This window comes from Manacus candei, unplaced genomic scaffold, assembly GCF_025592945.1.
Source record: "Manacus candei isolate 608988 ecotype Guabito, Panama unplaced genomic scaffold, ASM2559294v1 h1tg000053l, whole genome shotgun sequence".
NCBI classification, from domain to species: Eukaryota; Metazoa; Chordata; class Aves; order Passeriformes; family Pipridae; genus Manacus; species Manacus candei.
In genome coordinates, this window is record NW_026138101.1 from 1,233,339 (window position 1) to 1,247,953 (window position 14,615).

The window sequence follows — 14,615 nt, forward strand, 5'->3', positions numbered from 1 at the left end:
CCCCCTCCATATGCTGTTTTTCTACTCAGAAAATGTGTGCATGCTCGGTGATTTGGCAGCAGGTCCCCTCTCTGCAGGCAACAATCCCACTCAGACAGGCAGATTCCATTACTTTTCGTGTTCAAGCTGAACTCTATTAATGGTTCAGCCAAAGCAAATGGAACCAGTAGAGTGGGAAGACACCAAGATTTGGGTTTGCTGCTCAGAAAACTGCTCTCATCAATGCCATATGCTGACATTTTCATCCCCAATTTCCCAGGAGTTGAAATTTCCTGTGCATTTTCTCTATGTATTGGCATATAGATATTTTTTTTTACGGAATGCATAAAATAAATAGCCTTTAAAAGTTACAATCCTTCATTCATTCCCTTGGATAATATATGCAGATCCTATTTTTGAGTAATTACATTTCCAAAGAGCACAGCTCTTTCAGCATATCAAATTGCTACTGACATATGCCATCCGTCTTAAATACTGTTTTCAACATTCTAATTTCTTTTTCTAATCATGAGTCCGTGATGACAAATTAAAACAATATTTTGTGTGCAATTCATATTTTACTGAAATTTCAAACGGCAAGAAAAGGATGAGTCTTCAATTTATTTTCTCTTCTCAATTAATACAGCAATTAAGATAAGGGGTCTAAAACTGGCTTAATTGGGTTGCCATGGTAACTAATTGCCTGATTTCTTCAAAAAATAGCATGTTTTAGGTGGAATCCATCTATGGTAATTTAATTAGGTACATCATGAAGCGAAAAGACAGGTTAGATACATGTAAGGAAAAGTTTTAATTGCAAATTGCTACACATCTCTTTGTTATTCCATGTTTTTCTAGATGTTGGGTGTTACTGTTCATCAGGCAGAGAACAGAATGATAATTTTTTTTTCTTTTTAATGAGTAGTAGCATCAAGACTTGCACAATAAATGAGATTTGGAATTGCTTGGGTGTAGCTCAGCTGGTCTTTGGAAACAAGGGAAAATATGAGCACTAGACCCTGATTCAGTACTTCTTTATTTTGCTCAGGAATACTGAAATAATGCTCCTCATCCTGCCAATTCACACATGTACAACTACCAGTCATAGAAGCTACATCTGAGCTGCTTTTTGTTTTTAACTGGCAAGTGAAGCTCTCAAGGCAAACACTGAAACCACACCTACGGCATCACATCTCTTTCTAGCCCTCCGGCTCTCTTAACCTTTCCCTTGCTCAAACACACACACAAACAGGGCTGTTTCCTCCAGCTCAGCCCTCCTGTGGGACATCCTGCCCTGACTGGGATGTCACATGCTGGGGATGGTGACATCATGTAGGGAAAAACCCACTTCCAGAGAAGAGAACAGTTGTTTTCCCCCACGCAGTACTGCTGTGAGAAACAGGGCTCACTGGGATTTCATGGGTTTGAAGCTACATCACCTGAAAATTCAAACCCTTAACTCCATCCCTGACCATCTTCAGCATCTGGAAGAGCTGGCACATTTTTAACGACATTTATTCTCTATGTTTCATATAGCAGAAGTGCTTATATTCCTAATTTTTGTCTCAGGAGCTCCCCGATGATAAGAACATCAGGAAGGAAGGTGCCACCCTCACTCTGGATGAGAGGATCTGTCTCTGTGGGAGAATATTTCTCCCTGGCTTTGGAGGGGTGGTAGCCCACCAGGGTGGCATGAGAAAAGTGAAGCTGATAACTGCATTTAACCCAACCAGCAAGATTAGTGTGTCTTCACTTGTCACCAGGTGACAGACTTGAACAGCACAGGTGTTTTTTCTGTGTACCAGGCAAAGAAAGGTAACCAAAGATTTTCTTCTAAAGAGACAGAAAAAGCTACACAATGGGGATATTAACTGGGGCATCCTGCCCTTCCACAAAAGGAATGATTATTGCATAAATAAGATGAATCTGGGGATATTTTGTTATTCATGCCTCTTAAAGAAAAGGGAGAAACTGATTTTAGCTTTTTAAGATTTCATATATTTCCCAGGTATTTTTTAGCTTCACCTCCAGACATGTTTTATTCCTTCCTTCCTTCCTTCTTCTAACTTGTGACTCAAACTTTCAGAATACAGAGGGATAAAGACCTTTCCTGTAGGCTTTTTGTCATGACTGACCTTATGAAGAAAACCTGCAGATATTGTGCTTTATGATAGTCATCCAAAGTGCTCCGGTGTACAACAGGATGTGTAGGATGACACCATGTCCTAGTTAGGACAGCTGAGATCAGTTCATCATGGTGGGTGTAACCCAAAACTGTATTCTATAGCCTTCCATGTCATTTCCCAGAAACTAGACTATTGTTGTTAATAGACTATTCGCACCCTCTGCCCATAGAGCCTGACTCCTCAGGCTATAAACTAGGTGTTAAGAGGCCTGTGAGATAGAAGGATGTTTCTGTCCTCACACCCTTTGTGAACTCCCCGCCCTGAGGGGAGTACCAAGCATTCCTGCCTGAACTGGAGGATATATAATCTTGGAGTTTTGGAACATTTTTCAACCCACTCGTGGGATCCAGAGGACGGCTGCATCTCATCGCTCTCAACCAGACTTAGACCACCACTGGACTGCGATCACCAGTTCTGGCCAGACTGCAGCAGCTCTCCCACCAGCAGGTTCTTCCCCTCTCCCTTTACTTTGGACTCAAACAGGGCCCAAGGAACACCACTTTGTTCAGGCCCCAGGGTACTGGGTCATACATTTGGGTTTTTGTGGGTTGAGACCAATTGTTTGTTTGTATTATTGTACTTACTGTATTATTTTAATAAATTGTTATTCTGACTTATAATCTCTCCTTTGAGTTGGGTTCATTCCCCCTGCTGGTTAACTTTTAAACCAGGACACACCACCACATGGTCATGCAGCAAATCTGGAAGGTTTGCTCATGCAGATTTCTCCAACTCAAATGTTTTCTTGTCTGTATTTCACACAGATGTGTTTTACAGATATACTCCCAATAATTGCCCCGTGTGCTTGTGACATTGCATTGGGGTCAGCGATTAGTGCTAAATTCAGGGAATAAAATGATCACTTTTGCTAATTGAATGAAACCTCTGCTGTTTCCCAAGTTTGCATAAACCTGACTTTGTCCCATTATCAGCTCATTCGCAGATTAAACACAGTTCATGACACTTTAATGTGTTAACTCTGCTTCATGATATTTCCTACCAGTGTTTAATTTCTTCTTTAATAGACCAGAGACTCTGTGTCCACACAGGTCTTTAATAAAAAGTTTTTAAATTCTAAAGACACTACCTTGACCTTTTACTGAAATCAAATGTACAGAGAAAATTAGGATACTCATTGTAGAAGTCCTTTTTAAAAGTGCAATTCACTCCCATAAATGGTCAAAATTTATTATCTATAAAATTAACACTATTTCCATCAAATTTGGTCTTACACGTTGTTTCAAGTGTGTTTGTGAAGGTGTAGGAACTATTTAGATCAGATATAATATAATTCATACTTAACTACCTTTACCTGTAGTTAATTTGATAATGCTGAGAAATAATATCATAAAGGTCAAAAAGAATCTCATAAAGAACAAAATTATTTCCTCCAGTGGAACGACTCCATTTTCTGTGACCCATTCATGGTTACTGTGCTACTGGTAAAGAACAGTTTTGTGATTTACCAAAAAGAGAGAAAGATGTGATGGATTTATATAAAGAACTACCAAGCATGAAGCTCCTGGTTTTACCTCTGACAGAAATCTCTAACATTTTACAAATAAAAAAGATGTCCTGACATTTGTTCCCTGCACTGAAGTGCAATGACAAGGAGCCAGTGCTGCTGGGACTGATGACAGATTCTCTACTGACATCAGCAAAAGGGGATGAATAAAGTGTCATTGGGAGGTTTGTTTTCAGCTGTCTCCACTCCTCACCCAAGATAGCACATGAATGGAAGGTCATTTTAAAAAGAGGTGATCGTGGAATAGGATGGCACAACAGTATCATTTGTATAACTCTCTCTCTACACATATATATGTATATGTGTGTATATACATGTTTGTGTATAAACTCTATATGCTATGAACCCAAAATAATAATGATATGTTTATTTACTGGTTTAGCATATGTTGAAGGTCACTTAGCAATGTCTAAGGTTCAAGGCTTTATTTGATTTTAGATTTATTCCCTATAAATACTGTTACAGAACAGCACACACTCACAGTGTCTGCTCTGCTTGGAGCTGCCTGGGTAAAAATTCCCACTGCTGGACTGTGCCATGGGCATCACCTGAGTTCTCTGTATTCCCCAGGGAAGAAAAGGAAAGCCTGTGGCATCTCAGGCTTCAGATTTGACTTAAGAGATAAGATGAGAGACCAAAGGAAAGAGTAACCTCCATTGAATGCTTTTGAAGAAAGCATGTCTTCTTAACTGGGTGTTTTTGTCCTTTCCTCCCTTTTCATCCCAAGTCTTTTAGTCCAAGCAAATGACCTGCTCTCTTGGAAATGCCTCTAAATTTTCCCTTTATTACTCTCTTTCATTTGGCAATTCTTAATCCTGCCTTTGGCTGCCCTCTCAGTCCAAAGTCCTCACCATATTCACTGGCATTAGACAGGCTCCACTTATTAACCTGAAGAAAGGGATTTGCAGTCTGTGGACAATGCTTTAAAGAGAGCACATACAGCCATCTCATTTTTTTTTCCTTTTTAAGTTCACATAATCTTCTTTTAAAGTTCTGGAAGAGTTCTGTATTCATTTCATATCGTTCTACACAATTTGGCTTCTCATCTAAGGTAATATTTCTTTTCAAGATGGACATTAGCTCTGATGGGTAAGGAAATGAAATGGGCTTCATAGCTTTGCCTGGAGATAAGTTGGGGGGAACAATCTCTAGGGATATTGTCTGTCCCAGCTGTACCTGCAGGGGACAAGGCAGGGAGCCTGCCTCTGAGCTTAATGTTTGGTGATTAATCCAGAGGTGATGCAAACCACAAGGTGAATATCAGCTATTTAAATTGTGCTGTTTATTCCCACTTCCACGTGTGTGGCTGGGCTACACACAGTGAAGGAGTGCAATGCTTGGGAATGATCATTATTAACACCTTGGCATGACAGTACTAAATGCACACACGTGGTTTCTAATTACTTCATTCAAGGAAGTCAATAATGTTGGAGTGGATGAACTGCACTAACGGAGCTGTGCAATCACAAATAAATACAGTTACAGCTGCTGGAATGGAGTGTTGACTCAATGCCTCAAGTGAAGAGGATTCCTTTTCTCTCCTGCACTGCTGCTCAGCTCACAGACACCTCTTTCTCTTTCTCCCATTTTTCCAGAACAGAAAAAATTCTGAGAATTAAGAGGGGTCACCTATCAGTGAGGTTCTGGGCTCAGAACAGATGAGCAACACATGTTACTGCCCTAAGCACAGCAGAAAGGCCTCCCCCAAATCCTCCTCATTCAGGCTGGTTTCCACAGACAAAAACATTCAGCCTCTTGTTCCATCTACTCTCTTTGATGATATCTCACTCCACCTTTAAAACGTGACTTTGTCCTTTTGGCAACCCCTCAGTAACATTATCCCAGATTTTTACTTTCATTGTGAGATGACATTTCCCAGATTTTTAAGATGCATTTAAAAAAAAAATTCCTGTCCAATAGCAAACAAATGACAGAAATATGTTCAGTGCTACATTTTTCCATGGAAATTTCCTGAGGAAAATATGTATATTAATATATAAGTAAATCATCATCTCAGCAGATTTTTTTTTTCTGTTACACTTAAGGCAATATTTTCTTTCTCCTGTCAGGCCCTGCAAGTGTTCCCTGAGTCATGTGGTTACAAAAATGTAGAATTGCTCTCCTAAAAAGAACATTTGACAATTCATCACCAGGGCTAAACCGGCTGCAGCTGTGAAAAAGCCTTAGCATATTAGCTGTTATATTACAGGCAAATCTTTTATTTATTTTGTGCCTTTAGGTCTGGAGATTTGGAATGTTCAAGGTTTTCTCTTTCTCTCTACTCCAAAGTTGCTTGCTGAATTTTTCCTAGACAGCTTAATTTTGATTCTATTTGACAGAAGGAACTTTAACACACACAATATGCAAAAATTGTTGCATTTTAACAAGGGGTTTTACTTATGTTTTTGTTGTCACTATAATTGTATTGAGTAGAATAGAATCCAGCATATCAGGGATGAGTTGTTATTGGTATTTAGGAGCCTCAGGCTTATTGACTGTTCAAATATTGTGAAGAAATTAACTCTGATAAAGATGACTTATTACTTTCCTAGAATGTTCCCAGACTATTTATACCTAGAATTATGACCTCAGTGCAGTAATAAACCTGTGAGGTGTAAACTTAAATTAAAGCTGCTGAAGCAAACGCTTAAGTTCACATGTGCACCTTCCAGACCAGAAAGTTTCAAGCAGGGGGGAAAATTATTATTGATAACAATATATTCATAATCTTATGCAGGCCAGTTACTCACCACTGTCTATTGCCAGGAAGAGGGCAGTGTACACATTGTCCTGCACGTAGGGAGACTCCCGATCCAGGACAGCCGTGGTGCCGATGGTGCCATTGGTAGGGTTGATTTCCAGCCAGCCTGCTGGGTCCTTGTAAACTGAATACCTAAATCAAAGTACAGCAGCTGTTAACAAATTAGAGATCTAAACATAAAACAATTACACTACTGCAAGGGAATATGTCTTTGCACTCACTGGTTTTCGTGGGTGGATCTCTCAATAATTCAGAAGTAGAATCTAAACCTTGTGCTTTCCCTTAGGGATAGTTCTTTATTGCTAAACTTAGCTGACAGAAGGAGAAGCTGTAGACAATTCCTTTGGAAACATATTTGTCTCAAAGAGTAGTACAGAATTCAATATTTAAAACATTATATTGGACCAGTGCTATACAGCCAGAGTACCTGAACACTTGCAGTGGGCCTCTGCATCAACACTGGTATCTACAGGCTTCATGAATCCCATCATGGTCATCTTTTTTCCAACTCAAAATTCTGATTCAACTAGAAATTGTATTTTTAATTTACTTTTTTGAGTGTTTTTCATTTTTTTTTTCTTACAACTAGTTAGACATGTACTAAATTGTAGGGTGTGGTAGCAAAAAGAGAATTGGACAATGAATTCATCAGGTCTAACAGGAGGTGGTTACACTCAGACCCTGTTTGCACACATTTGTTCTGCAGTCTGGGATCTGTAGTTTCCTTCTGATGATTAAATTCAATCACATGAATGTGGCCTAAATCAGGATTTGGAAATACTGTCTCCAAGATCCCCCAGTAAGAAATTCCCTGTTGTGCTTTTTTCCATTAATCAGCACAAATATTCAGACCCTGAAACTGGAAATGTTTTGGGACATTGTGGAGTTTACACACTAAGAACTTCCCTACTTGACTGAAGCAATAAGTGCAAGAATGTTCATGATTAGGGCTTAATTCTATACTCAGTTAAATATATTAAGTAATATAACAACACAGAGCTGAATTAACTGGTACCAATTCCCTCTTCAATTAAATGTGTTAATATTTTAAACCAAAACTCCAATCATATAATCAATACTTAGGATAATAACCTGTTTATCTTTTTTGTAGTGAATTGTTATAGGTCATAAACAGCCATACAACCTTCTATAGACATTTTAAATTACCAGTAATGGACATGGAACCTGTTATTATTTAGTGAGTCTGTGCCCAGGCACTGCCTCATAGTGGCATTCACCTGAAAGGTGTCCTGTGTGATAATCCTGCCAAAAAAAAGATGTATCAGTGCAACCATGAGGGAATAAACAAAAATAACAGATTTTTAGGGGGTAAAAAAAAAAAAAAAGTAAGTAAAATGAAATAAAATGACAGCTGCCAGAAGAGGAAAGAATAAATTGCAAGCTAACAAAGACAGACATAGTCTCACTGAATGTGTGTTTCAGACCTTTGCTTGGTGCTGTGCCCTCTGGACAGAGGAAAAATAAGTTGCTAGATCCCTGGAGCAAAGTGTTGGGATGTCCATTATCACAGGTAAGGAAGTGCTGACAGGCAGCCCTGCCCACAGCTCTGCTGTTCTTTACCAAGGCTTTGCTTCAGGCTTCAAAAATACAACTTCCCCAGGGCTGCTGAGCCTGCCTGACTTTGCCGTGGTAAACAGGGGCAGCCAGAGCCAGGATCAAAGCTTCAGTATACACAGCCATGAAAAAATTCCACATTTTTATGAGCTGTTTTTATGTTAAAATAAGTTAAAGGACAAAATTGGAAACCAGGGCCTTTTGGAATTTATGAGAAAAAGAGACAAATAGGAAAAACTGTTGACTTATGCTCCCACAAAAGTCACTCAGAGTTTCACCACTGCTTTCCCCAGGAGCGGAAATGATTCCTTAGGGAATATGTGGAAAAGAAGCAAAGGAAAACGCTAGTGCATAGTGAGATATTCCATCAACCCAACATGTCCTTCCACTTAATAGCCATTTAAACATTAATCAATACCCCAGCTTTATCTGCAGTAAAAATGAGTGCCTGGAATAGCAACAATGCAGATCATTATTTCATTTCGCTTCTTTGTTTCTTCTTTTATAGTTGTTTTTATAACGTTGCAACAAAGGTATGCACAAAAATATGAAACAAGGGCAGCCTAAACAATTCCTAGTCTATTGTAAACCAGCAAATTCTCAATTAACCCTGAAACAATTTCAGAAGATTCAACACTTCCAAAGTAATGAGAATGTAAAATGGATTGTATTATCTTCCCTGATTGCTCTACAAAGCACTGTTGGCTGTGCAAATAAAAAACTGAATTGTATAACCTGTGATTTGGTACAGGATATCGTAAAAGTAGTACTTTGTCTTTCCCACCACATTTTTTACTTATTGTAGGAGCATATTGCAGTACAGTTAAGATGATTGTTCTTTGTTCCATTTTTTGAGGGCTCTGCCAGCGAAAGGTTTAGAATAGACCCATTACAGAAAAACACTGTAAAAATAGAAGTATAGAATACAAAGATTCACTTCCCACTTTTGACTTTAGTGGGACCTGCTGATTGCACAGCACTTTTGAAAATCAGACCATTTTTTTTGGTGGTTAAACATGAACTTACCTGCCTGCGTGTACCTGCTCGGTTGTCTCAATCCTAAGCACTCTGATACATCTGTAGGGATGTGTGCAAACTATGTTCTCTGGTGTGCCAATTACTGTTTATTTTTGTCTTATTCTACATTGCAATAGTGAAATTTAGTGCTGTTTGTGGACTTTATCTCATCGTGGTTTGTTTTGGGTTTTTTTAAATTTTCAACCATGCCAACAGCTTACTGTTCCCAAGGGCTTGTATGACAAGAGGGTGTGACATATTTTGACTGTGACCTCCTTGCACTAGGTTATTGTCCTTGCAATATGTTTAAGCCAGATATTGTAAAGAAAACAGCACAATTCCCTCAGACTGGAACTCATCTCTGGCAATGTTTAAATATACACCTTAAACAAAGACCCACAAACAGATGCAGAGGGGTTGTAGATGCAAAACAAGAGAACATAAACCAAACTATGCACTTGGTCTGTTTGGTGCAGGACTAAAATGAAGCAGCAAATACATGGAAATAATTTAAAATTTATAAATAGCCTCTCCCCCCTCCTGTAACAGAGGAAGATAATTCAGAGAACAGCTCCTGGGGCTGCTCACAGACGTGCAGGGCTTGATTAGCAAAAAGATCATTTCACACAACAGACATGGACACGGAAACCAAACCAGAGCCACAGCCCTGCAGCAGCCACAAAAAGGATTTCCCAGCCAACAGTGCAATGGCTCAGGGTGTCCCAGGCCAGCAGCCAGGCACAGTCAGATGCTGCTCCTGGCAAGGCCTTCCAGAGCCTGGGAATTGCCAGACTTTTCCCATGTTGAGTCAAGGGGTCTTGGCTCGTATGCTTTGACAGAATGAGAAGGAAGGCAAAACGAAGCAGTGCCAAATCTGTGTTGAATGACACATCTGAGCCAGTCTGGTGTGCAGCACTGACCAGAGGTAAGGGCAGTGAGTCTGTCAGGCTTTGTCAGCATTGGGGGGTTCATCCTGGGGCATCTGGAGAGCGCTGGAGCCATGGCCTGCAGGGACTGTTCCATCAGAACCCACAACAGAGGAGAAGTCCTGCAGTGACACTGGCCCCATGAAATATCAGTCTGACACTCTAGTTAGGCTTTGTCACCACGGCAGACTGTAGGCAGTAAGGTGACACCATGGTGGACCAGTGAGCACGGCTGGTCTGGTTCAGCTGGGACTCAGACGTTGGACTTTTGAGTCCCAGCTCTGTCACAATGGAATTAGGGAAGTCTTTAATCCATACTACATCCTCACCTCATCTTTAAAACAGTGAGGATGTATTTCTACCTTGAAAAGCTGTTAAAAGGATAAAATCTGTAAATCATTGCAAAAGGCCTAGAACACCAGCAATGAGGGACATCAAAAGTACCGAGATAGACAGAATAGAAAAGAATATTTGAATGGCTTTCTAAAGATGCAATAAGATATTTACTGGCATTTTCTATCTAAATTTTCATATCTAAATTGCCTATCTCCTGAATTCTTTTTAAACTATGTTTAAAATAGAGTTGAACCAAGACGAGTAAAAATTTCCTGTTCTCTGTGATACACACATTTATATGTGTGTGTTTACTTTGTGGTCTTGGGCAAAGCTGAGAGTGTCAACATACCATGGCAGGGAGTTGGAACGAGGTGATTTTTAAAATCTCTTCCACCCCAAATCATTCTGTGATTCTATGATAAGACTTTGATAGCAACCATTTTCATAGCATCTCAATCTGGCAAGAGTCAGTATCAGAAATATAAGAAAGCTTTTCCATACACTAGATATCCAGTTCACACTTGCTCCTTTCAGGGATCCTGGTCCCATTGACATAAATTTAAACTACCAGTTGACCAGAGCCAATATTTCACCTAAGTATAGCTCCATGTTTGTATTTGGAATGAAAAACCTTCACATTATCCACATTATGAATCCTTGCTCCTTCTGGCACTGGAACATATAATGGCAGCACATGAAATTTTTTTATGAGCTCTTCATGAGTGATTCAGGTAAAATGATAGTGGAGAAGGTAAATTTGTATGTCTGTGCCTGTGATCTCAGCATGAGAACACCCTTTTGTCTCTGAATGAAGGAATCTCTAAATACAGACATTCTGTAATCTTTAAATCAAGTCAATATGAATTTTATCTCATTATATCAAGTGCAGCTGCAAAACCAAGAATGACTACCTCTGAAAAAAGCTTCACAGGTATCTGGGAGACAACAGTGCAGCAGTTACAGCATAAATATACAAACTGGGTAAGTAATGGTGGCTCTCCAAGGCAAGAAAACTTCCCAAAATATAAGTGCAACACTAAAAAATCCGGGTTAAAACTGCATTGTGCTTTATGTAGGGATGACATAACGTAGAGCTTTAGAGATCAACCTGCTTCCCATCGAGCTCCCTCTTCTCCACTGTGCTCTCGTTACCTTTTGCCTGCACTAATTATGGCAGCATATGGCACTGGGAGGAGCAGAGAGGGAACCTTATTGCAGCACAGCAATTCTCCAGCTGAAACACACTCCACACTCATTAATGATGACACACAGCAATTCTTCTGCTATTTGGCTACATGATAACAAAGGTATTCCTGCTCCCAAGCTGCTCTGGAGAGAGGAATTTGCCTTTCATATACGTATATTTATATGTATATTCCCAGCCTTGCACAGCTGGGTCTCTGATTGCCATCCCATGTGGAATGAAAACAATAATAGCAATTCTCTAATGTATATTACAGCTAATGTTCTGTAACTATACTGACATTTGATTTTGTAAAGATGTTTTTATGCAACTTCCAAGACTGTTTTTTAGTTTTAAAATGTTTGTGGCACTAAAGCCATTGGAAGAATGCTGGAGCAGTTGGAGATTTTCACTTTCCAAGGCCATGTTGGACAGGTCCCTGAGCATCCTGGTCTAGTGGGTGGCATCCCTGCCCATGGCAGGGGATTGGAATGAGATGGCCTTTAATGGCTCTTCCAACCCAAACCATTCTATGATTCACTTTTTTTTTCAGATGTTGCAAAACAATGTGGATTAATGAAATGTATTAATTTGGAGGTGCAAGAGAATATACAGGTTCACATTCCATTTTATACCCAGATATACAGCTACTGTCTAAAAACTTCTGCAGCCCCTAAACACAATGTTGTACAGGTCAGCAACATATCATCCATGATTCTTGTGTTTAGTGTGACAAAACATGTCTTAAACACAGAAGGGAGGCATTGTTGGAAATAACTGAACTCAACACATTACCAAAACACTCTGGCCATGACATAAAGAAGTTGCCAGTAGGCCTCACATTTACCTTATTACAGCAGCTTAAACTACACCCCCAGGAAGCAGTTATGTTCATACCTCCTTTCAGTGCTTCTTCCTCATGTGCTTTCCTGTTTGGACATCCAAATACACTTTTATTTCTTTATGACCCTTGAAGAACTCTACAGTTTCTCCTGTGACATGACAGAGTGTCTTCACCCCTTTCCATGTGAGGGGAACTCGCTGTTCCATTTGGAAACGCCTGGATCCAAGCAGTGTGTGAGCACCAGGCTGTCCCACGTCTCTCCCAGCAGTCAGCAATAGTCTGTAGCTCAGCAAAGTGTCAATGCTGGCATCGCTCTGCCCTAATCTGTGCCTTCTTTTGCATTTCCTTTGCAATGAGTGCCTGCAGTAAGTGCGTTGTCAGCACTAGAAAACCTCTATGATGGGCACAAATCATGACAATATCAGCATAACTCTGTTGCTGCTCAGAGTGTTGTGTTATGGAGGCATAAGTGAGTAATAATTTAGAGCTAAGACTTTTTTGCTGATTTATTAGCAATTCAATAACCCTGCCTGAAATAAGTGTGTCAACAGGTAAATATGTGTGTGTCAGGAGAGAGGGGCAAAACCTGATGGGTGTTGGGTTTCATATGTACACAAATACAGATCCCTGTGGAATAATGGCAAGGGGTTTGTCTCCAATGTGTAGGACACCCATAAAATGATACAGCAACACATGCCCTACTCAGCATGAGTAGGTTCTTTAGCTGCAGCATTTGTCTTATCACCTCTATAATGTGAATCACAGGGAAACAAATCCTGCATTAAGCACAGTGCTATCAACAGCAGCCTGTTGCTGGTACTGCCAAGTTAAAGCTAACCCTGACATCTGCCCCTCATGCTGCAGACACTGCCTAAGAAAGCATTTCCATTGCAGGTCAGGACTGAAAGGGTTTCATAGCACAGGGAGAACAGAAGCACAAGTACCTCATCACAGAGTATTACTGAGACAAAACGTAAGAATTCCGTCATCTCAAAAACTCCAGGCCAGGTTATGCAGGTTATAGGAGAAGTGATAAAGGGGGCAGTACTGACAACCCACTAAAGGGCTTTTCCAGATCTTTTCCTGTCAGTTGTCTACATGGACATGTGGGTTCCTGATCCTCAAGGCTTTCAGAAACTGCCTTCTGTGTGTCTAACTTTGTGATTCCGCAGAATCATGGAGCGATTGGGATTGGAAGGAACCACTGGAGATCATCACTGACTGTTTTCAAGACCTGTTGTGAATCTTAAACCTCACTGGTTTATGTCTGGCCTAAACCTTGACATAAACATACCCTGGTAAACATTAAACATGCTGTATGAACACAGAGTTAAGACAATCTTCAAAAGATGTGGTTAAAAAGTCAGAAAGGAAAATAAAATCTAAACTGTCATCTGTTTGCACTTTCCAGTCCCCATATTTAACTTGCACACTACATCTGGCAAGCTAAGCTGGTTAGCCCTTATACCATTAAATATATGAACACATAAAAAATGGATGGATTTGAATTTGGATTGAAATGCTGGCACTAAAAGTGTGACTATATGCTACGTGTGCAACAGGCTGTGAAATACCTCCTGCAGTGCCCTCCTGCAGAGATTTAGACATGCTAAAATTACTTGGGCTAGATTATTTAAAAGAAAAACCCCTAAAAATATAAAAAACCCATCAGATTTAACTGAAATATATACTATTATTAATCAGAATAAATATATCATTAACAAAATCTAAAACTCGAAATAAATCACATTTTCTGGCAACACTATTGAGAAAGGTGTTAGGTCAGATGCATTTTTAAACTTACTGGAGATTGAGGATTTATGCAAGAGCCATTTTTCAGCTTTGTGGAACAGATTTATGGGCTTGCAGACCGTCTGTATTTTCACAGGCTGGAAATGTCAACTTAGAGTAACAATTTAAAAAAATAAATTAAACCTCCCATCAACGGTGTGCAACAAGTCACTCTGTGCGTTTTTGGCCACAGAAAATTCATATTCCTCTGATAACCTGGACACACTCCAGGGTGAATCCATTAGCTCTGCACCAGTGCCTGGCTCAGCTCTGCAGGCAGGGCACGACAGGCTCTGTAGGAACTCCCTGCAGCCGCTTCTCCCTGGGCGACCCCAAAGTGCCTCCCCAAAGTTTCCAGGAGTTTCTGTACAGACCTGAGCCTGCACGTGCTTCATGCTGGTCCTATCTGAGAAGGCATCACAATTCCCTGGCTCAGTGCCAGTCTGGCCCATGGAATGGTGCAATAATCCTCTCCAAAGCACATCCTTAGGG

The 14,615-nt window shown here is 40.1% G+C and overlaps 1 protein-coding gene across 3 annotated transcripts in view; it reads right to left on the minus strand.

Moving 5' to 3' along the window:
* CDH13 (cadherin 13) overlaps positions 1 to 14,615 on the minus strand; it is a 446,130-nt gene that overhangs the window by 25,254 nt on the left and 406,261 nt on the right. For all 3 annotated transcript variants that reach the window (XM_051801744.1, XM_051801745.1, XM_051801743.1), the window contains one exon: positions 6,441 to 6,583. In XM_051801744.1, the coding sequence (XP_051657704.1) occupies positions 6,441 to 6,583 (143 nt within the window). The remainder of the gene's footprint in view (positions 1 to 6,440; positions 6,584 to 14,615) is intronic.